We start from the raw sequence: 25410 nt of genomic DNA, 5'->3' as shown, positions 1-25410 counted from the left end.
CTTCACAAACAGCGGGAATGCTCTGCTGACGCTAACATAAACACTTATCTTTGTCTTGTGCTTATTCATGTTGCATTTAGACATGTGTGTGGTTTTCAACATAACTGAATGATCCAACACTTTGGTGCAGACCAAAATATCTTGTCAGTTTTTGGGTGGATTTTTTTGTTGTTGTTGTTGTTTTTTGTTGGGGGTTTTTGTTTGTTTTTTAACAGATATTCATGGTCCAAAGAAATTAAATTCTAATAATTTTAATTGGGAAATGCTGCTCGCTTGTGGATGGATGGATATTTTAAGAGCTAAGTTAGGAGAAGAAGGAGTTTTAATGTGTCCCTCAAGTTACTATCCATCTTGGTGCATTTCTACACTGCTGGTTAAAGGTCAAATCCAAGTCTTGGGTCACCCCTCATTTCTTTATATATTAGAAGGAAAATAAGAAATAGCTGCAATGATTTATTGAAGCGTGTGCAAGAATACATAGAAATACAGTATAAAAGGCAAAAGATACACACTTCTAATGATCTTGAAAGTCAATATTTGGTATGACCATTTTTAATCTTCCATACAGCCTGAGCTCTCTTAGGAGGCTTTCTTGTCATTACACGACTAAGTAGTCATCAGGAATAGTTCTCCAGGCTTTTTGAATGTTTTTTTTTGTTCCGTTCTCTGTCCTGATGATCCCACACTACTTCAACAATGTTGAAATTTCAAATGTGGATTGATCACTCCAATCACATTTGTTGCTGCTGATTTTCAGTCCAGTTCTTTTGTAATTTGGTATACCTCAGCCTTTTCTCCCCATTTCTCTTCCTTAAGAACAGCTTCTCGACAGCCACCCTTCCACTGGCCAATTCAGATGAAGCTTCACTGAATAGTAGATGGATCAACTGAAGGGCCACATGAGTCTCTCAGGTCCAGTGTCAGAGCTTTGCGTGTTTATTTCCTATTTCTTAAGGACAGCCCTTTCAGATATGCTTCATCTGCTGTAGATAGCATTTTATTTTGTCCTCCACTTATCCAGCTTTGCTAAATTTTCAAAGAGACCATGCCAAAATATGTTAAATGTAGAAAAACATGTAGTTGGCGTAAAAATACTATTCTATACGTTATACTGTGTTATCTTTGGTATTTTTGTAGATTCAGCTAAATAAATGGGGATAAATTTTTTTATGAAAATCTGCTAGAAAATTATATTAAATAAATATTATATAAAGGTTCAAATAGGGCCTATAAAGGCATAACTGTGTATACTTTATAGTACAAAGCACTGCAGATCATTCAGTGCTGCAACACTACACCGCTCCTTTAATCAATGGAACTGGCTAAACAGGAATGAAAACATCCTACAGCCAAACGCTGAAGAATGCTCACTGATTTGTGTGTTAGCAAGGCTGAAGAGGGGGTGTCCATAATCACACTGAAGAATTAATGCAGCAGCACCCTCGCTCTTGTCGTTGGACTGTGTTGGCTTATGTCTAAATAGCCACAGATGGGGAAAAAAAAAAGATAATAAAAACTTTACACCAACAACTACTGACACCAGATAAATATGATTTTACTAAAGACATGTCGCTCTCAGCAAGAATGTCTTAGTCCACATATAATACCATTGACAGGGTAGGACTTTGGCATTAAAACAAGTGTGACAGTTCTGTGGGAATCAGAGCGCTTCTCAGAAAGCGGTCTAATTTATTCCCTTGATAGCGCTTGAACTCTTAATGACTCTTCCTCAGCTGGTTCACGGCCCTTTGCGGCTACACGAGCAGGTCTGTGGCTTTTTGTAGTCTAATAAAATCGTAAGTGAGCAAAAACGTCTTTCATAAAACGTGTCGGTTCAACAGCTTTATCATCCTGGCTGCAGGAAATGTCAAACAGGCGAACTGTGTTGGCACTCCATGAACGCATCCCATAAAATGGCCAATAAAACTTTACATGGTCCATGAAATTAGCTATTTGTTACAAATCTAATCAAATGTGTGTTGATTTTTTAAGTCCTTTCATTAGTTCCCCCACAACACACTTTCTAGAAAGTACTGAAGTCTCACCTCTCACCATATTTGGGTTTGTCTAAATTGAACAAAGACAAAAAATAAATAAATAAATGAATGAGAGGTAAAACTTGAGGGGGTAGGGACAAATAAGTAAATACTTCAGCCTACTCCTTTTCAAACAAATAATGGAATGATATTTTTTTAATGATTGTGAAGGCACATGTTTGAAATGTTTGAAATAAAAATGAACTGAACTGAACTGAACTGAACAAAACCTTTTCCAAAATATGGAAAATTCCCACTGAAGGGTTTTGCATGCGAGACTTGTTGGAACGCTTATTAAAGCATGCCTTCGCCATTTTTATTTCTTCTCCCTTCATCCTTTTTAAGACCACATTAATTGCATTAGTTAATACAGCTGTTAACCTGGGCAATCTCAGCAACCAGGCCTCATGACATGAAAAATAAAAACTTACATCACTGCAGCCGGGACAATAGATCAAAAGAGGCATCAATAAATAATTACATTTAAATGTCTCTTAATGAGTGGAGTTTGCTGACTTGGCCAGTGTTTATGACCTCTGATGAAACTGTACGCACAAGGCATCCATAATACAGAATGTCATTAAAGACTGGCCTGTTAATGGCTCTCAGTGCTCTGACTGCCATGATAACAGCATCCTCAATTACATACTGACGACATGCTAGACCTAGAAATGCAAACACACTGATAATTCCTCTGAAATGTTTTTTGGCCTCGGCACAGCAGCTTTGCATTTATTATTGTAATTACGCATTTTATGGTATGGGATTAGGGGAATCGTTTTATTAGGTGCTTTAACTAAAAAAAAGACAAAGGAAAAAAGAGGGTGGGTTTACCCAAAGCTAACACAAAATCATGAAAACTTTAGTACTAGCTTGTTTTCCAAGGAGTTTGACAGGAAGTGAAAACTGTTGACAGCAGCTAGATGTTTGGATTGCACAGACGCAAGAGGTGTTACTACTGAATTTTTTAGATATCTTCTTTTTATGCTGAGAATCCAAAAAAGTCTTATTGCCCTAGAATAGATTTGGGTGGGAGGGGTAAAACATCAAAGAGGCTGATTTCTCAAAACTTGGACAAATAAACCCAAACACTATATAACATGAGTGAACAGGCCCCTTAAATTCAACCTTTCGCAGTTACTCATGTCAAATTATGTGTGTGTGTGTGTGTGTGTGTGTGTGAACGTTGACAGAACTTGCAGACGAGAAGTCAAACACATGGCGGAGGAAACAAAAAGCGTTTAATCCGAGCGTGTTTGGCGCTCTGACTCTGAGGTACACTGGCCTCTTATCTACATGGCACCTTCTTAATTATTCATCGAGGTGGGTGAGTGTGTGTTTATGTCTCACGTGCTAAGGCCTGTAAGGCTTTGTGAAATGATGAGCATGATAAGAAACATGAAACAGGTGCAGCAGTGGCACAGCACAGCATGTGGCCACACGCAGACACAATCAGACATGCACAAGGGTAAATACATGCACATGTCACTGATAGCCAGCTGTGTGCTATAAAGCACAAAGGAGTGTGTCAGTCTGATGGTGTCATGCAGGAAGCGGGTGCAGGGAGCTGAGAAGACAAAAGGGCGACTGCTGCGGCTCATTTTTACACTTTCATTACGGCGCGCACAAACACACGTGCACGAACACACAGACTCCTACAACCACTTGTAGAACAATGTGCTGTCTGCTCTTGTTGACAAGCCAAAAGCATTCTGTTACACACACACACACACACACACACACACACACACACACACACACGTTTCCTTCAATGTCATGGATATTTATCACTATAAAAAATGAATGCGATGTTGTGGGACTGTGCGGTTACCAAAGCACTACAATACTACACATCAGAGGGAAGTGCAGAGCCATGTTTGGTGAAGGCTCACTGAAGCAAAAAAACAAAAATGTGAACAAATGGAAGGAAAAAGGAAGGTTCCTCGAATGGGCACTGAACCAGCTCATCAGTAAAAGTGGTCACCAACAGTAAATAAATAAATAATAAGGTTCAACCATGAAAAAACAACTGTTTGTCTTTGAGACTGACCTTGTGACTGCACAAATAGCTACAAATAGATAATAATGTTATGAGACATTATTATATTAATGAAAATAAGGATATAAATGAGAAATGTTAAAGCTACCTCATGCTGACAAGATACAGTGACAGACAGACAGACTTTATGTAGACCAGAGTTCTCCAAAAATATCTGGTTCTCACATTTACTTTATTCTTATATTTGCAAGAATTCGGCATCAATAAAAAAAAACAGCACCACAGTGATATGATAGGTGGCTCTTACCTGACCGAGCAAGTACATTATAGCCCATTAAGAAAGCAGAGCAGTGATTGAAAAGTGACTAATGGCAATCCTCTCATGTACTGACATATGATCTGCTTCCAAAGTGACCAGCTGCTGCTCTCACAGGTGCTCCTCGTAGACTGTGGAACCACCAAAGCTTAGAAAGCTGCACGGTGTGTAACCTGTGACAGCAGGATCATTGTGTTTTGTTTGGGGTTTTTTTTAAACTGGTAACTGGTACAGATTTCTATACTGTTGGGTTTTTCACAATAGGATGCAATTTTCTTTCTAACCTGCTCACACTGACAGTAAGGCCTGACAGTATAAACCTTGGTGTAAATAAGAAAAATCGCAACACTGTTCCTTCTCAAGGAGTATAACAAAAAGCAGAGATGCTGCAGAAATATATAGGGGGACAAATGTGTTTTCTCAACATTAAACCATTGAAGCCATAATTAAATTACATATCTAATTGCATAATATTATGTCTTCAAAAGCTGCGTTTGATAGTCCTTCACTTTTCCTGCTGGTATGCTCTTATTGCTTGTTTACACTAAGTTCACATAAGTCAGCTCCTAGAGCATCCTCAGCAAAGCAACACTACATTGGGTATTTTGAATCACTATCTTCTGCATGCAGACTGAACTGGAATATTGCAAATCTATGAAAATACATTTTCAGATATGCAGACTGACAAAGCATTAGTTGTTCTACGACTAAAGCTTCAAGGCAGCATTTTGAACATTTTTTTTCTGAAATGATTTCCAAGTACTTCGACATGAGTAACACGTTAGTTAATAACATGCCACAAACCTGCCCCAACCACCATCATGACATTAGCTGCAAAGCAAATAAGTCATTCAGTGCATTCGCTCACACTGCAGATAATTCGATTTTAGTTGTTCCGTGTGACCAACGCTGAGCCCTCATTTTGGGCTCAAATGCTGCCACTGACAAGAGGTAAGATTAAAGGAAATGCAAGATAATGACTTGGCTCACTTTTGAGACTTAATGTGCGGGGGTCGTGGTGCGGTCTGCATTTGAGGATATCCTCTTATCACCTCATCATACTTTAACATCAAACAAGGAAGGCAAAAACAGGAGACAAAGATAATTCTGCCATGCCTCATTGGGCTGAGAGATGCATTGCAATTTTCTCCACACGAGGAGATTACGTTTAATGGTTTCTCATCTGTTGATGAGAACATCGTGCTTCCATGCACAGCAGGTCAGCCCCGAGTGTAAGAATTATTACAACACACCAGGAGATGTGAGGGTGCTTTGCTGTGGGTTGTAGGAGCCTTGCATTGTGACAGAAACGTACTGGGAGGATAAACTACAAGTTTGCCTGGTTAAAGACAACTAAAGAGGTTACTTACACGTCGCTCGCTGCTTTAATCCAATGAATTGAGCAAAAACCCTCCCCCAGCACTTATGGCTGGATGGAAATGTATGAGAATAGACCCAGATTGGCCCAGATCGCAGCCATCCATCAGCACAGTGACAGCAGCAGGTCTCCCTGCTCCCTGACTCTAAGGATGTAAAGTAAGATGGTCAGAGTTGGGCTCAGATAACTCCAACCACCCTGGCCTCAGCCTTACATACATCAATCAGGAGACAATACAGTGTCTGACCATTAGACACCCTCACTGTACGTAGCAACAAATGGAAAGTACATCAACCAGCCAAACCCAGCGGGCCCTTAAGACAGCACTGCATCCCATAGTCATCCTCACAAAGTAAACATAGTCATAAAATCCCCATAGAAGAGCCAATTATGGCAGGAACCTGACATCTCCTTGTCGTAAAAGCTACAGGAGGCCGTAACTATCGGACAGAACGTAAAATATAGCCAGTTGTTATTGCCGCCCATTTGTGGCGATTAAAAGCTACCCTGGAGACCTGTGGTACCGGGTAAGGAGGGGATCCTGAATGCCTTGCCTCACCGTATGGCACAGCTCCGGGAGGCCTCTGAAGGGAGCTCCCTGTGCCAGGCAATCCTCTCTGTGAATGCCTGATTTATCACCAGCCGTCCACAGCTAATGTACCCGGCTCTGTGGCACTCATGGTTGGCCCACATTTGATAGAAGCCTGCTTTATTATTATCTGTATTGGCATCGAAGAGTGAGCAGCTTGTATTATTCATAAGATCACCCGCATTTCCTCATTGAAACATGAGATACATTATGCAGAGTGCAAATGCAGCTTTGATTTATGGCCTTTGGTTGTGTACAAACATACACATTGATAAGATGGAAAGACCTTTGAAATAATGTAGCTATGTAAAGCACACAAAAAAAGAGGCTGAAAATGGAATAAAAATTCCAAGACCACAGTACCAAAATGATGAATCACACTGCCTGCGCCGCAGCAAAGAACAGCAAGTTGCCCGTCCAAAGGCAGCTGAGTCAAGACAAAGAGAATACCAAATTACACAATCGCTCAGTACGCTACTGGATGAGGATGAGAAACAAACGCTTAATAAATTCTCTTAAAATGAACAAAAACATTGTCTCACCATTCGTTGTCAGCATGTGGAACCCAGAGCCAATTAAACAGGCTTAAAAACAATAAGGACTAAAGCTGCTGTCTGCAACAGGGGGCCAACTATTCACTTTGATTAGCCACAGATTGCTAGCTGACATCGATTTTAGCCCTCCCTCTGTTGGGAAGAGGAAATTTCTGTCATTTGTATAGATGGAGATTTTGTCTACTTCCAAGGCATTATCTCAAAGGAAACAATCAGGCGTGTGAACAAAAATAGATACGATCAATATTTCTTGGTTTTCATCTTTTCTTTTGTTTCTTTTCTCTTCTCACACACGCGCGCGCCTTCTTTGTCGTTCTGCATTTCCCTCCGTCTACACACATATGCAGCCAAAACACACTCACATTCACAGCTAAACACCTCAAATCACCCTCATCAGTAATCTGTGACTGTTCAGGGCTCTGATAGTCCAAGGCTATTGATTTTACAATGCAGCAGTATTCAACAGTCATTTGCAGTGATGAGGGAAGACAATCGTAGCCAAATCATCCCCGGCATTCATTAGGAGGCTAGTGGGAGGAAACTAACTAGTGAGACTCTATTGAAACTTAATCAACAACTGGTTCAAGCTAATGGGGAGAACAACAAGCGAGTCTGTCCTCGGGTCCCTCCGGCGTGTCACTGTAGGCAGTAAAAGTTGTTAAACAAGTCAAAATCTAAACCTCAAAAGTGTTTCGTTCAGCTGTCTATACCACATGTTTATGCAGAGATCCTATTCCACTTCTGTGTCTACACCCACCCTGTGAGATATGTAACACAAAAGGCAAGGTAGCGTGCAGTTACGTGAGGGGCCATATGATCCACTTGATACGAATGCACAGAAGAGAAGCAGAGTCCACAGCTTAGATGAGTCATACTGGGAGAAAGATTAGAATTGAGAGAGAGAGAGAGAGAGAAAGAGAGCACAGCAGCACCAAATCCTTTCAAGTACTGGAGAGATGGAGATCTTCTGCATAGCACGTATGCACAGACACAGTTCAAGATTAAAAACAGTACATTTCTTAAACATGTCTAAAGTGTATGCATAATTTAGAAGAATTTCAGAGTATTATTTATAATGACTTTTGACTGTTGCTGATGACAGCACTTGGCGAGGAAGAGCTGTGCGAATCAGACACACACAGCTGTCACATGTGCAGCCAAACATCAATCATTCACATGAAGCAATCTATCTTAATGAGATTAAAAACTGCAAATCGGGAGCACTACCAACATCTGTGCGGGTTTGCCAATAACCATGAGACACAGCGTACACGTGTGTGCTTCCTGCCATCTGCTGGTTAGATCATGCTGTTACGCTTCCTACACTGCATTCAGCTGTCGACTTGTCCAACACGGTGCATGCTTTTGCTTAATCTGCCAATCAAGGGCCCCTGATAATGAGAAACGCATGACGTACACAAACAATGTGTTCTCAATGCGGACAACCGGCGGCGAAGCCAACTCCAATCTGGAGCCCCGAGATACTATCAGATGTAGTGAGTGATAAGCGTGCCTCTTTGTTAGCACAACCAGATGGAGGTCTGGTACCAACACCAGTGCTGTGACCTCAACATGCTGACTCAGCACCACCAGTTTTGTACTGTGGTCGAATATATCTGGCTCACTATCGGCAGCAGTTACACAAACACACACGCACATGCAGATTGGTATCAGCCTCCTTCCCTACACGGTGGAGATCAATTAGCAGGAAATGAAGCAAAGAAACACTGACGTATGTGGGCTGCTCTGTGAGCACACCCTGCAAATTTTAAATCGTACACACATGTCAAACCCCCCACTCTCATTTGTTCTTACGTATAAACACTTGTGATATTTGTTGTAATATCCCTTTTGATATAAATGCTAACATTTTGCCAAACAATATAAATATGAACATAAGAAGTCATCTTATGGAATGCGGCCCCACTTGATCAACTGTACAAAAGTCTTAAATTAGGATCTAAAATGAAATCTTCCACAAGTGGAACTCAATGAGCCCACATGATGATCTATAATAACTATAACTGCACCGATGATGTGGTCATTGGCTATGAAATGACTACATAACGCTCATGATTTCAATTATCTTTTTGTGAAAAAAAGAACACTGAAAAAGATCTGCTTGAAAGAATCACTCTGCTTTCTAGATGGTGAAACTATCAGGATTAAAACTCCTGCTTTATCTGCGGGACAACAGCAATCATAATGAATATTTATAGTCAATTTCTCTCCAAGTCCATTTAGCTAATTAAAAACCTCCCTCTGTTTCAGCAGCAACATGAAGGCAATGATTGGAATAGAATTAGACTGCTCTATCTGGCTGCAAAAAGTAACACGCTAAGCCTGTCACTAACTAGTTCCTAAGAGGTCGCGCTACAGCGAGCAAACACCAATTTCTGGCTATTACTGAAAGAAGCTACTCACTCACTGTAATCAGAAAAGACTTTAGACTGGTGTTCTCTGCAAACCTTCTCTATTGTAACTGTTTAAAGTCTTATTTTCTGTAAAAATGTGATAAACCAAGTTCTTAAGCTGGAAAAGATCGAACAAATCCATCTTTTTACGGGGTAAGATTTCTGGAAGAGTAGCATTGGGTTTTTGTGAGGTACACAATAATGAGCTGTGATTGTTATTTTGGCTGCTCAGAGGTCAAACAAAAGCTATTTAAGTAAAACGTCTTTATGGTCACAAACAGACAATAGGAGCATTTAAAGGAGTGGTTCTGTTTTGCCGTCTTGCTGAACATGAGATTGGGACTCAGCTAGCCGTCCAATTATTTTGGTTAAAAAAAAACGTTTTTTAAAAAGTAGAGCTACAATGATAGAACGCTCCACCAGACAGCAGGTGCTTTTAGTTTTAATGACTTAAATAATGAGTCTGTTTTATAGCAGTACAGCAGGAAAGATCATGTTTATTTTCATTTTCCTTGAACCCATTTTTTTATATTTTAAGAGCTTTTGATGTTCTTGTTTGTTATAATGCCAGGAATAATGAGATTCACAATGTTAGTGATGTTATCTGCTTTTTATACAGTAACATCATTTTCAGGAAGGGCATCCATTATATTAGCCGACCTGATGTAAGGGTAAAAGTGAAAAAAATGATGTGGCAGGCTAGTCCAGTTTGCCAAGTTTCCATTGCAGCAACTGATGGATTGAGATATAACGTCCTACAGCTGTTCTACTGGATACAGATCAATGGTATCGGTTCCTCTATCCTCCAGGAACTGCCTGCACACTCTAATCATATCAGGCTGATATTGTTGTACACCAGAAGGAACCCAGGACTCACTGCACCAGCATAGGGTCTGACAATGGGTCCAAGGATTTCATCTACATGCCTAATGGCGGATATGGTGCCACTGGCTAGGCTGTAGAGGTCTGTGTGTCCTTCCATTGATATGCCTCCACAGACCATCGCTGACCCACCACCAAACCAGTCATGCTGAACGATGTAACAGGACTGCTCTGGCAGTGTTCGTCCTGTTCCTCCATGCAAAAAGGAGCAGATACAAATCCTGGTGATGGGTTAAGACCCTCTTAGAGTAACTGCCTGTCTCCTGGAATTTCCTCCATGCTCTTGAGACTGTGCTGGGAGACACAGCAAACCTTAGCAATGGCATATATTGATTTGTCATCCTGGAGGAGTTGAAGTACCTCTGCAATCTCTGCAGGATCCAGGCATTGGGAGTAGTGACACTGACCCTAGCTAATTGCAAAACTAGTGAAAAAACATCCAGAAAAGATGAGGAGGGAAAAATTGTAACTATATAACCATTCTTGTTTTGGGGGGGTAGTCTCATTGTTGCCGTTCTAGTGCACCTGTAGTTAATTTCATTTACACCAAAGCAGCAGACGTTTCACTGACTTGATGCTGTACTCTTTTTCCTATTACAAAAGACTGATGATGATAAACAATCACAATTTCTTTGAGATCTGTCTGTCTGTGCCCGTGTGTGTTAGTTTGTGTGTCATCTGCGTTGTTGAGCTTATGTGTATGTGTGTGCATATCTAAAAGAAAAAAAAATCTAATATGCTGATGTGTGTGCAGCTTTAAAACAAAACGTTTCACTGTTTTTGTATCCGACACAGGCGAGTGTTGGCCTTCAAAATGGAATGAAAGCCGGGACTCCAAAGGGTAGTTTTGTTTTGATCCCTCATCTTGGCAGGCGCACAGTGCCATGCCAGTGTTTGCTAATACCCCGAACGCACCTGGCATATTACACAAGCTTATATCCCATTCCTCAACACCTTCCTAATGTACCGCACTGGTCTTCCCTTGTACTGTTGGTTCTCTGACTATGAAGCCTCTGCCCAGATGTAATTAAGCCTTAATCCTCCTGCTGACAAAAGCAGAGGCAGTCTTAATTCAGTTTGCGCATCAATGTGCAGCACAAAGTCTGCAGGAGGCTTTGAGAATATGATGCATGTCCAGTGAAAGGCCAGAGGTGATGCTGTGATCTTGTCTTATAAAAGCCATAATGCACGGTCGAGGACAATCCACAGAGGCCTTTCAAACACTGGGTTCATCTGTAATGAATTCAGCAGTGGTAGGCTCCAATTTTGCCCCCAGGTATAACCACAACATTACCTCATTACACTCTCCTTACAACCTTTGCAGAGAACCATGATGCAAGAGTGACCACTGCAGCGAGTATGTGTATGTACACACACACAGCTGTTTGTGCACACAAAAGCACGATGCTGACTCAAAGCTTTCAGTGTAGTCTCCCTATAACAGCTGCAGTTACATGTGGTTAAGCCACATGTTTATCAAGTCTCCAGGAAATCAGTGGTTCTGTGTGAGTTCAAAAGGCATCAGGTAACTGACTAACCAAACCCCCCAGTGATGTTAAAGATGGGAACAGAGGGGGCGACCGAATTAGGATTTGACCACAGATGCTCAGTGGTTGAATCAGCTTCACGTCGAGCAATTTTCTCGACTGCTTGGTTGCACGAGAGCTGTTGTGTACAAAGGGTTTCGTGGCATCAATGGCAAGTGAAGTAGGAGGCACAGATATGTAGATCTGAGTGTGTCAAAACCAGGATGTGTATTTGTACTGCACGTGTTTGTTTGCACATGTAATGACTGTAAGTAAGCACTGGTGCATGAAAGTCATTTTTCAAACACCCCAGTGGGAAGCGACCTGGAAATTTCATCAGTTTCTTTTCAGCTTCCTAGTTTACAGTCTCTTTGACACAAGGCTCTTTTCCAGATGTTGGCTGCTGCATCCTGAACTTATACAGCCTACGGTTTACAGTCATTAAAGTGTGAGCAAAGCCAAGTGCTCTCCCTTCAGGATGAATGAAATGATCAATCACTCCAGTCACTGTGTGCTTCCTGTGGTACAGCTGAGAGCAAAGCTACAGTACAGGAAAGAGCTGCCATATGAAATCTGCACACCTGATAGGCAAAAACCTCAGTCCCTCAAAAAAAGTTTAAATAAAAAAAAACAACATGTTTTTCATTCCTGATTACTTTGGGGGCTTTAATTTATTCTTTTAATTTTCTAAACAGCCGCTAATATTTAAATATTTTACTAAAATAAATAGCCTTTCTCAGATATTTTACTAAGATGTTAAAAAGCATCCTTCTTCATCCTCACTGTTGTTTTGCTGATTTGCCTACCACAATCTGACAGCTGAGGTCAAGTATAAATAAAATGCCAACAGAAAACTGACCATCATAACTTTCATCAAGGCTTCATAATCAAAAAGGACATTAAGGTGTAAAAATAAAACAGCTGTACCCACAGACCAGGCTCTCCAACATCTCACCGACATTTAAAAAGGGCCCCTTTCAGCAGGTAGGCACAAGCTACCCATAGTGCCCCTTCTTAGCAGCGTGGTGGTCTTTAGCAGAAGGTTTTCTTTTTCACACCTCCTGCTTAAAACAACAGACCCAGACAGCTAAAATAAACTATGCACACAAGCACACACAAAATGTTTTACACTCACAGTTTTTGGTTGGGTCTACATACACACCCTTGGAATCTGGAATATTCTAATCTCAATATCTGCCTCACAGTTTTGGAAAAACATCTCAGTTGCCAAACCAACACCTAAGAAAACACAGCAAATTCCATCAATTAACAGAATTTCATATAAATATGCAGAGAAGTCAGACATTAAGCAAGAACTAAGCGCTTATCTATGTCAAATATCTACAAGCAGAAAATTTGAAATTAATCCAAAACAATATTTTGTTTAGCACAAAAGTTGGTGTGTGTCTGTCAAATTGGACAGGAAATAGGAAATGGTGAACAGGGCGGTCCCTCTTTCTCACAGCAGAAGAACAAACACTTTAAGTGGTATAAATTCTGGGTACATGGCATACCAAACAGAGCAGAACAGGTACGGGGAAAGAAAAAAAACTCAAGAGGGCTGAAGCATACAAAACATGGCGTCCTACATTTCCACTACTTCTATGCAGTACTTGAAAAGATTGATTGACTCAATATCTGTATCAGCCAAGCCCAAGTTTTCTAAATCTGCCACCTTTAAGTGAAGAAGTTATAAACCAATAAGTAAGCTATTTTCTCTGAATAAAGGCATTTTCCGCCAGTTTTTCCTGTTTGGGCAAAGTCTTTTGGGAATTGGAGCACAAGGAGATTATAAAACTGTCTAGACATGCAGTAAAAACATGGGTAAAACTGTTGGCCCAACCAATGTCACCATCAGACGTCTGCCATTGCGACATACAAAAATGTGTTTTTTCTATATTTCTCAGGTAGTTTTTCGTTCAACCCAGCCAGCAGTTTTACTTCCAAGGAAAAAAGGCATTCACTCATTTAGCACCTTATTTGGGAATGCAAAATAGACACAAAAAAATTAAAGTTAAACTGACATGAAAGTAGATTTTTCTCTTATTGTGAAGCAATCTTATCATCTTTTGTTATGCAAGCAAACAGACTGAACTGCTTTCGTCTCCCTGCTGTCACGCAAGACGGGATTTTGATGACACTGATACTCAAGTTGTGTACTCTCCATTCTTTTGCTCTTTTTGCCCTTTTCTCTTAGTATAAACAAAAAGGAGAATTAGCCGGATCTCTTGAGGCCACTGCACTCCCACTCTTAACCAGTTTAAAAGGACTTCAAGAAAAAGAAAAAAAGCCTTCCCTGAAATGTCACGGGCACAGTATTGGTCAAAAGTGTAGATCTGAGGGTCCTGGTTTGAGACAGGAGGAATGGTGGGACTGTTTTACTGTACCTCAGCTGTGGTTTCATTTGTATGTTTATCTGGCTTTACACAAGCATGGGGCAAATTTCATGGGGAAATGAATGTTGCTGTGTTTTTGTAATGCTGACTAATCCTGCTGCCGTTTCAGTGTCGTGCCTTACTTCCATTATCCCTTTTCAACATAGCAAAACTGTCAACCTGACTCAAAGTCACCGACTGGATTCAGTGTTAGGCCAGTGAGCACACAATCAGTTGGAATAGATCAGTTCATCTCAGAGTTGCATGGAAAAATGCAACCGCCATCCAGTGCCACCTCACAAATGTTTTTTCTCTCCTCTTTCTTCCTTTGTTTCTTTCAAATACAATACTGAACAAATCGGCAAGCTCTTGTCTGCAGGAATGATCAGGATCACTGACCAAGAAAAACTGGCATCTGAGTATTTTACATTACAAAAGTCTCCCTCATTACTGAAAGATTATTTTCATAAAAGCTGCAATCTAGGCTTCGCTTTCCACATTATAATGAAGTGAAACCAGGATTTAATCTTGCATTAGTTATCACCAGTTACATTTACTTGAGGTTTAGATAAGAACAGAGAAAGTTTCCAATTACAACGCCATCTGAAAATCTGAATCAACTTACTACTCAAAATACTAACTTTTAATTTAAGTGAAACAATTGAGAAATAACAAACTTAACAAGAAAGTGACATGCCATCCTTATTCCATAGGGTTTAAAAAGATGTCACTGATGTTGGACAAGAAGGCCTGGCTCGCAGTCTTCGCTCTAATTCATCCCAAAGGTTTTTTTATCGTATTGAGGTTAGGACTCTGTGCAGGCCTGTCAAGTTCTTCCACACCAATATTGCTCATCCATGTCTTTATGCACCTTTCTTTGAGCACTGGTGTGCAGTCATGTTGGAACAGGAAGGGGCCAACCCCAAACTGTCACCACAAAGTTGGGAGCATGAAATGTCCAAAAAATGTCTTGGTGCTAAAGCATTAAGAGTTCCTTTCACTAAATTGCAGAGCTCAACTCAACTCAAACTCCACACCATAATCCTCCCTCCACCAAACTTTACACTTAACCCAGTGCAGTCAGACGAGTAGCGTTACCCTGGCAACTACCAAACCAGACTTGGTCAGTTAGACAAGTGTGATTCGTCACTACAGAGAACATGTCTCGCTGCTATAGAGTCCAGTGGCGGCATGCTTTACACCACATCCAGCCCTTTGCATTGTACTCGGTGATGTAAGGCTGTGATGGAGCTGCTTGGCCAGAGAAACCCATTCCATGAAGCTCTCTATGCTCTCTTCTTGAGCTAATCTGAAGGCCACATGAAGTTCTGAGTTATGTACCAATTTAGTCTGCAGAAAGTTGGTGACCTCTGTGCAAGATGCACCTCAGCATCCACTATCACTTTATTCGTTCCACTTTGACATAATACAAATAAATATACTGTAATACCAGTAACAGTTGACTATGGAATACGTTATACACCTATGGCTATGGAAGTGATTGGACCATCTGGATTCAATGATTTAGACTGGTGAGCACTTTTGGCAATATTATACTATCGCCAAAATAAGAAAAGCATTCTTTATATCTCAATAAGCTTTTTGGAGCATTGTCAGACCATGCTTAGATAACATGGGTCATACAGACTTGTGCAGCCCATACCTGTTTATTTATCCTGTCAGTAAAGCAGTAAGATATTAAACAAAATGTAAGTTAGTGTTATAAATTTTAAAAAAAAATGGAAAAAAGACGCATCTTGATTAGTCTTAGTTTTGCAGGCCACGCTATATGTACCCATCAAGGATAAAAGATGTATTTCAAACATATTTCTTTTACCCAGACTCATAATGAGAAGGGCTTTGTTTTACCTCCTTTGTCTGAAATGAGAGAACCACTGCTTCAGTAACTTGCAACACATTTTCCATTTTAGCACTACATGTGTGCAATTCTAGGATGGAAAACGTGACAGGCATAACTAAAGGGGCTCAATAAAGTGTCATTAGGCCTGCTTTCCAACCACACAAAGAGGTCTTTGACGAGCCATAACTTCTGCTGGGATGTTTACTAGTCGCCCAGCTGCATTGTCCACACAGACAGAAGACCCATCGCTTTTCCAGCAAAGTGGATTTCCTCTAAAATTGAAAACCATGTTTTATGAACAGCAACCCAGCACTCCAAAGTATTGGAAAATCCATTTGGAAAGAAAAAGAAGCAAACAACCTGTTAAAAAAAAAATATATATTAAAAGACATATTAGAAAGGAGTATTTAAACAAAAACAAGAACGACAGAGCTTAAAATAGATGCTGTGTTGCTGCCAGGGGCTGGCAGAGGAGAGTTTTCCACATTAATCAAAAGTGAGTCTGTTGCACTCTGAGCATGCTGCAGGCAATTAGAGAGATACTTTACGTGACCATTACCACGATTAAACCCATCCACCTCCACCAGCAGCCCAAACACAACACAGTCCCTGGCCATAACACAAACTTTCAGGTTACCTTGTGAGCTTACCAAAAACAAGAGCTTAATGTTAGATTTGGAAGCAACGGGCTTAATAAACCTCTGTAGCAGCAAAGTCGCAGAAGCAGTTACAAAACGTGTCCACGCAGTTTAGCTCATCAATTATATACTGACACGGTTGTGAGCAATTACACAAAAACGACACCCAGGCTGGAGAAAACACATTACAAAAACAGGCATTTAACATTTAATCCAAACTGCTGACGACAGAAATGAGAGTGGGCTTTTTAGTTTTTCTAAAAAGCCATCAGTCGTTCTTCCAGAAAATTAACCAAACCTCATTTTAAGGGAAATGTCAAAACATTGAAATTCCAGCCTTTCCAGTCTTTTCGCTGCAGACTGATCGACTTATTTGAGATCTGAAGAGATACTTGAAGATTGAACCTTGCGGCTTGGAAAATGGAAGTCCGTTTATTTAGGAGATAGACATTAATATATTAATGGCTTGTAAATGCATTAATAAGTGCACTTGCAACTCAATATAAATGTCATTCGGTGATTCTTTTGATAAGTTTCGACACTGGCCTACATTTGTTTTACTCTCTGTAGGTTAAAAGATACAGAGGATGCTATGATTGGCTGAAATGTGCATGAAAGTGATCAAGTCAATGCCTTTGTAAATAAACTTACACAAAATTAAAGTACACACTACACCACTACACAAACATGACAAATAAGCAGGAAGTGTGATGAGAGAATACCTGCTACTGTTTAAGCATTCTTCAGACAGACTGCTATCCCACAGTCAACATTTACTCACAGAATGAACTTGCTGTGGGGTTAAAGCTGAGCAGAAGCAGCAGGTGAAAGACAGCAGGAGGAAACACATCCTTTCTCAACAACACCAGAAGTGTCTTAGTGGATACTACCAGATATTTAACATTTAATAATTCAAAAAGCACGTGCACTGTTGCCTCTGGGCACGTTGGATAAGCACTATATGCTGTGAAGCTTTTTTTTTTTCCTTTTTTTTTTAATGAATCAGCCACATTTACTGGCCATGTCAGCAAAAGGGCTTAAAGCCTGAATATGACATTGATTGAGAAGCTGTTATGGGCAGTGTGCTTCTCTTACCTGGTGTGCTTTGGTTTGACCCTGTGCCATTTCCTCATTATCTGATACCTTGCTCTCCATGTCAGCAGCTAGGCTGGAGTCACTCTGATTCAGTCAAATAAAACAACACAAACACACATTTAACAACAAAAAAAGTCCCACAGTGTTGTGTGTTTCTCAACTGATAAATGACATTTTTTACACAAAATAGCCTTAGAGAAATCACCTCTCACCTTGCAGTAACCAGCTAACTGTTCTGCAATACTGCGGATGTGCACCAAGTACTGGTTAAGCCTCCTTTGGTACTTGAGTGCGTCGAGTTGAGCCTGGTTCTGCAGAGTTGACACCTGGGCTAAAAGGCACTGCTCCCTCCTGTTCCACCTGAGCCTCGCTATCCGGGCTTCGTGTTCCAAAGTTACGCTTCTCTCCTCCAAAGCATCGGCGACAGTGCGGAGCGCCTCCACACAGCAGTGCTCCCCTTTACTTACGTCCAGACCGGACAGCAGGAGACCGCATCCTCTCTGACAAACACCTTCACCGCGATGTGGCTTTGTTTGCGACTCCATCCCGCCTGGGGTTAAAACTTGGCTCTCTCGGTCCTTCTCCACACCAGCACTCGGGCAATCAGCGCACATAGTTTGCCTGGGCAACTTTTGTACGCGGAACAACGAGCTCGGACGAAGTTATTCCAATTTACAAGTCTGGACACATGAAGGCGTGCGCGCACTGAAAAGTTTGAGCGATCTGGGTTGCTCTCGCTGAGCTGATGGGCTGCGCCACTTTTTTCAGCACATGACAAATGTGAACAGCAAACTTCAACCTCCTGACTTCCTGCTGTTTCTGGACAGGGTCGATATCTCTGTAACTTTTTCTCTTCACAGTCGATATAATGAATTTAATACCAGTTATGTATGATGCGCAATAGTTATTTAATCTTATTTGATTATTTGATTTGTCAATTCGTTATCCTGTCATATATAAGTGAGCCTCATCATGTTGGTATTTTATTTTGCGTATTTTCTCTCAGTTTTGTGCAACTTCTCTTAATTGTAATGTGATTTCATGTGTTACTAACCTTTTCCAACAGAGGTCGCTCAATATCCCGCATAGTCTGAAACAATTAACTCTCCCTCCAGCTTTTCAATTAGGCAGTCCAAATGATGATTGCAGTTATCAGTTTGCTCCTCCTCCACTATTAATTTTCTTTGCTTATTAGTACACTACAGTAGTTCTACAATAGTGAAAATAGTCTCAGGGGTGCGATGCACTGGCAATGCAGTTTATAGACAACTACATTAGTCCATGCAGCATGGCATGCAGCAGCCATCTCACACAGCATCACATTTCAGATCTCCCTGCAATGCATTCTGTTTCTAGTCAGCTGTTGCACCGCTTTAAAGTGTGTTTTGTGTTTTCCGAGCTGTGAAAGAACTGCGTAGATTTACAAAGGCAAAAGTGCAATCTGTCCAGGGACTGCACACCTTTCTCCAGAAATGCACGTTTTATTTTTTTTCCCACCACCATTTCAGCAAATGAAATAGTAGCACTTTGTTGTGTAAATCTGTTTTAAAAAAGTGCTGCTACATTTAAATGATTCCTGCTGTGATCTAGAAGAGCAGTGGGACTCCTCTAGAGCACAGCACCAGACTTTAACAATTGCTGTATGTGTGTTTTGTGGAAAGTGTTACACGGCCACCTGTCACAGAGGCCATATGCTTGGACTGATAAGCCATTAAATCATGGCAGAAAAAAAGGTTATCTCTGTCTTTTGTTCTCTCTCTCTCTGATTTCACAGGGGTAAAAAACTGTTAAGAACCCTAGGTGAAACAGCAAGATGGCCAAAACCCCAAAAAGATTTCGACCTAATCCAAGAAAAGAAGTGATAACAATTTACTTTTCATCTGCTCAATACCTGATAGGACACACAACTCCAACAGCTGTTTCTCCTTGAAAAAGTGGAACAGGCCTTATCTGTAATGGAGGCCAGAATGAAACACTATCTCTGATATATTTGGTACCCTCTTTTGTAAAGAAAAGCTTTTTTTTCCTCTAGATAAAAGGGGGACACACACAGAAACTGACAAGAACATGCCTATACATGACAGATGATGCTTTTGATTCTCTTACTTTATAGAGCATTTTAGAGCTGAAAGTCTGCTATCCTCCTTGTGAAATGCCTGTCCTATAAATAAAGAGTTTGTATTTATCCGTGGTACTTTTACTTGAAAAACGACACTTTTTTTGATGCCATGTTATGGACCTGTAATAGTAAATCATTTCAAATAATCAACTGAAAAGCAGTACAAGTCATTTTTGGGGCATGTTGATGAGCATTCACTGAGCAGCTGCTGCAAGAATGACAAAGAAAAGAGCAGAACAGTATATGAATGTATAGTTAACTACACTTTTATTGTTTCTTGTCCAGCCAATGAGAGGTTTCAGTTTCATCCCTCATATATGCCATTCATGTCCAACGAAGCACTGAATTCCAGGAGGCAGCCAAACATGCTGCCACAGCCACCAATGATACTATCAAATCGCAGCCATTGCATGTACCAGACTGCGGGACCACTTCTGAACTCAAATGAGTGAGATTCCTTTAGTCAGTTTAAGATTTTCTCTCTCGCTTAGCAGCTAACGAACATATTAGTCTAGGATCTACTCCTTCTCTGACGTAAAGGGATGCCACTCAGGTATGGAATGTGTTTCACATGAAGCCGAGAAGTCGCTATGATGTGGAAGTGTTGCAAAGTAATGTACCACTTGCTCTCCAATCTCATGCATGTTATAATTTTGAGCCGCTGCTTCTTCCAAAAATGTCAAAGTTCAAGGCATTCATGCATTTGGCAACTCTTTTTTTTATGTTTTGTGGCATGAAGAAAAGTCAGGAAAAAGCACTTTGTGGTGGACATTGATATCGTCACAATGTAAGAAGCATGACCAACGTCAGTCACACAAGAGAGAAATCAGAGGAACTCAAAATGTACCGTTTGCTCCTCCAGTTGAGAGAAATAAACTCTGAAACTGTCCAACCAGAGCTGGGCGGAGACATACAAATATAATATTAAAAAACAAAAAAAATGACAATGTTTATATATCTCTGATCATATGTTAATAAAAAGACAAAAATGTATTCAGAATAACATCGTGAGCTTTGGATGAGCTCTTACAGCTGACTCGGATGGCTTTGCTTACCTTCTGATTTTTAGAGAATGAAAACAGGTGCTAATGCAATGATCCTGTTAGAAAATATAAAGTAGCCACAGGTAATTCAGACATTGCACAATTATAGGAGGGCATGAGCGTCGCTACCATTCACTCTCACTGTTAATAGGGACTCACACTCAAAGCCATAAATGAGAGATATTAAATGAAACTGATCACATTAAATAAAATGCCAACATTCGTTTACAAAGCACCAGGTGGTACCACTGAGGTCCTAATGATACAGTCAAAACAAAGTAGATTTAGTTTAGATCACGGGCGATGTCTTTCAGTCTCGGTTGAACATCAATCTAAATGTTTCTGCAAAGCCTTCATCACAGTCACACACTGTTCGCCGCAGTTTTACATTTTAAACTTCCTTTAGACGTTGTTGGCACTTCCTGCTGCTGTGGGTTGGTTCCAATGGATTCTGTATTTGGATATAAATGTGCCAGAATCAGAACACTCTGAGCCATTTCAATCGTCTCTTCATCAACATGCGCACAGGTATTAGTAAAGCTTATGTTACGGTTTGGAGGTAAGCAGCAATTGCATGGTTAAACCAATCCACTTCTCTTTAAAAAACCTTGTTATACTAGACAGTAAAACAATATCAATTACTGATTACTTTTCAGCATGGCATCATCTGCTCATTTCTCTACCTGCGTCTGAAAGGATGCAGGCGGTTGAGATTTGATTTGACTGTATCTCGTTAACAGAGGGTGTGCTTAATTTAAGAAAAAAAAATCCACCGAACAGCAAGCCATGAAACACATGAAGATATTTTTTTATAAACTCATACACTTACCCTTCACAGTTACTTGTTTACCTTATATTATGGAATGCACTGTAGGAAGAATTTTCCAGAACGTCACAGACCAAACATACAGCATCTTTATAATAAGAAAGAACAGCGTTGTGATTTAAAATGACCAAACAGCCAGCCTATCAAAAGTGCAGCATTTGCACTTCCAGAACGTTTTAAAACAAGTTGCTGTGAAGGATAAGTGCAGTCATTTATATAAGGCATATTTTTAAAGTTGACAGAACTCCTTTGACTCTCCTCCAAAGAGGCCATTTTTGTGGATAAATAAGGAATGTCTTTGTCCTTTTTCCAATTTTTCCATTTCTGTGTCCGTTTCCACAAACGTATTCCAGAGGAAAGAGCCAGAACATGGCATCCCAGATTACAGGGCGGAACTGAAAGATTGTGGAAAGAGGCTTAAAGTCCTTGCAGGAGTCTCCTTCACAGGAAGTGAAGACAAAGATGGCGCTACATTCAGAGGTTCAGGCAGAGGAGAGCCACAAAGAGCAGGGAGAGTACGCTGAGAGACTGGGCGGCCGAGACACCCCCACCTGACAGAGAAGGAGAAATGTAGGTATACCTTCATCAATAGCTGGAACCTACAACAACAACAATGAGACTGCACATCACCCCTAACCGTGCCAAGACACTGAGTGTCACTGTTGTGTTTGCAAAATCAGTTTCAACCTGCTAGGTGATCAAACTGTTCATTGTCCATAAACTGTAAGTAATCTTAATGACACCTACCAGTATGCTTTTAATTATATTTTTATATATTTTGTCTTTGTCTTAGTATTTGCTTTCATAAGCCACTGCAACACTTTGGTAACTTGCAAACATAGAAGATGGAACAGGAACGTTATTATTATTGTTGTTATCAACATCTGGAAATACTGAAATACTGTACTCCCCACCAATCCTCAACCATCAAACTCAAGACCATGTTTGGAGTGTGAAGTGTGATATACCCCATCTGTGTGGATAATGCCTTAAATGCCCTTCTATTTGTCAGTGCCCTGCACTTAAAATCCCTCACGGCTGAAATTTCCCGGTCTGTGAAATCACGCTGTCAGGTGGGGTCTGGACTGAATGATAAGGGATAAGGAAAACCACAGGAGGGGTTTCCTCTTCTCATCAAGATCAATTACAGAAGCTTAAGCTCTTCTATGCAGTCGGCCTGCCCCGTCAGTCCATCAGCCAGAGAGAGGATCCAGTCAGCGGGCTATCAAGGCTTTAGTCACGGGCCATCTTAGCTTTCCAATCTAAAGTATATAACCAGAAGTGACAGCTCTGCTCTGGCCCATGGGAACCCTCTAGCTGTGACAAATGATAACCTACTGCATACTCTGAACCTGTAATCCCACCAGAAACTGGCAGGTCAGGAATGAAGTGTGTGTCTTTCCCCACAGGAATATGGATTTTAAATGTCATCAAATTACTTAAGTCTTATTTTTTTCCTGTGAGTGAAACTAAACCTGGGTGGTGATGGAATAGAATTTTCATGGGTGATTAGTTTCATGGAATAAGAGTAATTTAATCTTAAAAGATAACAATTCAAAAGGAATTTGAAGGAATGTTTATCTCTTCTAAATTTGTTCTTTCAGGTATTTTAAGCCACATACGTTCTTCCATTTAAGCACAATCAGACACCATGTTGACAGAATTAAACACAAAAGCCAACTTAGGAAACTAGGGATCTTAAATCAACTCAAAATCACTTTATTACCTGTGATCTGGACTGTGGTCGTAGCCCCATCTCCTCCTTCTGTGTGTGCCCGGACCTCCACCACATAGTTCCCATTTGGAGGTAGGGGAAGATCAATGTTTCGCTTGTAGGTGTTGTACAGAGTGCCTGTGGGTTGGCCCTCTGGCCTGTATAGTACCTGCGTATGCACATATGTTTAATGCATATTAATAAATAACGAAAAGGGTCTCAGCAGCTATTTTTTTTATTTAAGAGATGAAACAAGAATGATGAAAAGATGAAACTCACTCGGTACCCTTCTATTGAGGACTCATTAGCCATCGGTTCCACTTGTTCCCAGGCAATATTTATTGACTGGCCCTTCACTTTTTTAGCTATTATTTTGGGGGCTCGGTCTGGTGCTGGTGAAGTTAAAACAAAGCAATCATGAATATGTTTATTTTTAAATGGCTCAAATCTTGTGTGCAGAATGCACTGTTCTTACAGACACAACACTGAACTGTTTTCCAAGCACTTCTCTGTTAGTTAATGATAAACTACTGTAAAGAGCAACATACGGGGTTTCTTGGTTAGGACCCGGAAGTGGTGGCTGGGTGGCCCATATCCTGCAGAGTTGTAGCCTCGAACCTCAATAATGTACTCTGTGTAAGGTCTCAGGTTTTCTAGTTTAGTGTGGTTCTCCCTGCTAGACACGGCAATCGTCTCGGCCTGCCCTTCACTTTGACCAGATTCCCAGTACTTCACCTGGGAAACAAAGACGCATGGGTGAGACTGCAAGGATACCATCTTGGTTTCAAAGCGCTCTGTACAAGTGAAAACCTTATTAAATGTAAGTATCAGTTTAACAGTTTTTGAGAAATGCTGGAGAAAAGCACGTCTTTATATTTAAAGCAATATGTTTGTATGGATGTTTGCTTTTATGGAGTTAAATTGATTGTGGTTTTCCTTAGAGGTGCTTAAAGTAAGTTTGCAGTCACAAATGGAGGTGTTTGAATCAGCTAAAGTGATGACTACTACTGTGATCAAGCCTCATAAAAGTTTCTACTGACCTGGTATCCATCTAAATTATTATATGAGAGGGGCATCCAGGACACAGTGGCAGCTTTGGCAGAGAGAGCTCTGGCTTCAACAACTGCAGGAGCTTCAGATGGAGCTAAAAAGAAACCCAGAGAACAGATTTATATTCACTACAAGACCCATGTTTTAAGGATGTCAAAAAATTACATTCATTGTTTTCTTTTTTTAATCAAACACAAAGCAATCCAAAATTTTTAAATATTTGGTTTAACATACACAGACTTACTATACTAAACATTAGCTTATATTTCTTCATACGTATCTATTGGCTTCTTTTGCTTTTTGTTCTCTCAGTGGCATTTCTCTTAATCCGCCATCAGACACTATTCCACGACTTATGGAACATTTAAACCCTGTGTGTAGTCTTTTCTTGCCAGGAAACTGTCCTAAAATGCTAAACTGCCATGCTGTCGCCACGTTGTAAACAGAGGCAAACTCTGAGGAAGATGGTTTGTATGCATGCGCAACCAGCCTGCACGCAACTATGGTCACAGATTTGCCCGGCGACGGCTCACTTTGAAGGCGTAACCGTAAAAATCATACACCCCCACCAGGCAACCGTTTCCTGATTGTGTTACCATGGCAGCAGGAGCATCTCTGTCACCCATCATGCTTGAGTTTCTAGTGGTTATCTCAACTGCTTGTCAGTGGAAGCTAATAACTTGCTAAATGCTTTGCATCTTTGGGTGAGTTATCAGCTTTCTGGTTCATGCTACGTAGATCATAATAATCCCCCAACAAGGAAACCGAGAAGAGAAGGGGGGACGATGGGTTCACTTTCAAGGGGTATTAATATTTCTCATTATTATACATGAGAGCTAATATTAAAAGGATCCTACTTCACAGTGGCGCACTGACTAGCAGGACTGAGCAATCCCTCATTCTCTGACACTAATAAAACAGAACCAGGTTGATCTGCAATGCTGTTTTGAGATCACTTTAGCACATTTTTCCCTGTTACAGATGAGAGGGCTGAA

General features: G+C 40.6%; 2 protein-coding genes across 2 annotated transcripts in view; both read right to left on the bottom strand.

The window, feature by feature from the left end:
* Nucleotides 1-18277, bottom strand: part of LOC146628146 (PDZ domain-containing RING finger protein 4) — a 128730-nt gene extending 110453 nt beyond the window's left edge. Inside the window, exons 1-2 of the mRNA XM_085359379.1 lie at nucleotides 17876-18277; nucleotides 17664-17747 (exon numbers count right to left, since the gene is read on the bottom strand). Of these exons, the coding sequence (XP_085215505.1) occupies nucleotides 17664-17747; nucleotides 17876-18277 (486 nt within the window). The remainder of the gene's footprint in view (nucleotides 1-17663; nucleotides 17748-17875) is intronic.
* A 3647-nt stretch (nucleotides 18278-21924) lies between these two features.
* cntn1a (contactin 1a) overlaps nucleotides 21925-25410 on the bottom strand; it is a 59035-nt gene continuing 55549 nt past the window's right edge. The window contains exons 20-24 of the mRNA XM_085359378.1: nucleotides 24406-24509; nucleotides 23914-24100; nucleotides 23645-23757; nucleotides 23378-23534; nucleotides 21925-22202 (exon numbers count right to left, since the gene is read on the bottom strand). Coding sequence (XP_085215504.1) covers nucleotides 22126-22202; nucleotides 23378-23534; nucleotides 23645-23757; nucleotides 23914-24100; nucleotides 24406-24509 — 638 coding nt within the window. The 3' untranslated portion in view covers nucleotides 21925-22125. The remainder of the gene's footprint in view (nucleotides 22203-23377; nucleotides 23535-23644; nucleotides 23758-23913; nucleotides 24101-24405; nucleotides 24510-25410) is intronic.

Source organism: Diplotaxodon limnothrissa, linkage group LG7, assembly GCF_057381915.1.
Source record: "Diplotaxodon limnothrissa isolate DT_005_m linkage group LG7, D_limnothrissa_male_GT1.1, whole genome shotgun sequence".
Lineage (NCBI taxonomy): Eukaryota > Metazoa > Chordata > Actinopteri > Cichliformes > Cichlidae > Diplotaxodon > Diplotaxodon limnothrissa.
The sequence above is the reverse complement of the archived record's forward strand: the minus strand, read 5'-3'. Positions and strand labels throughout refer to the sequence as shown.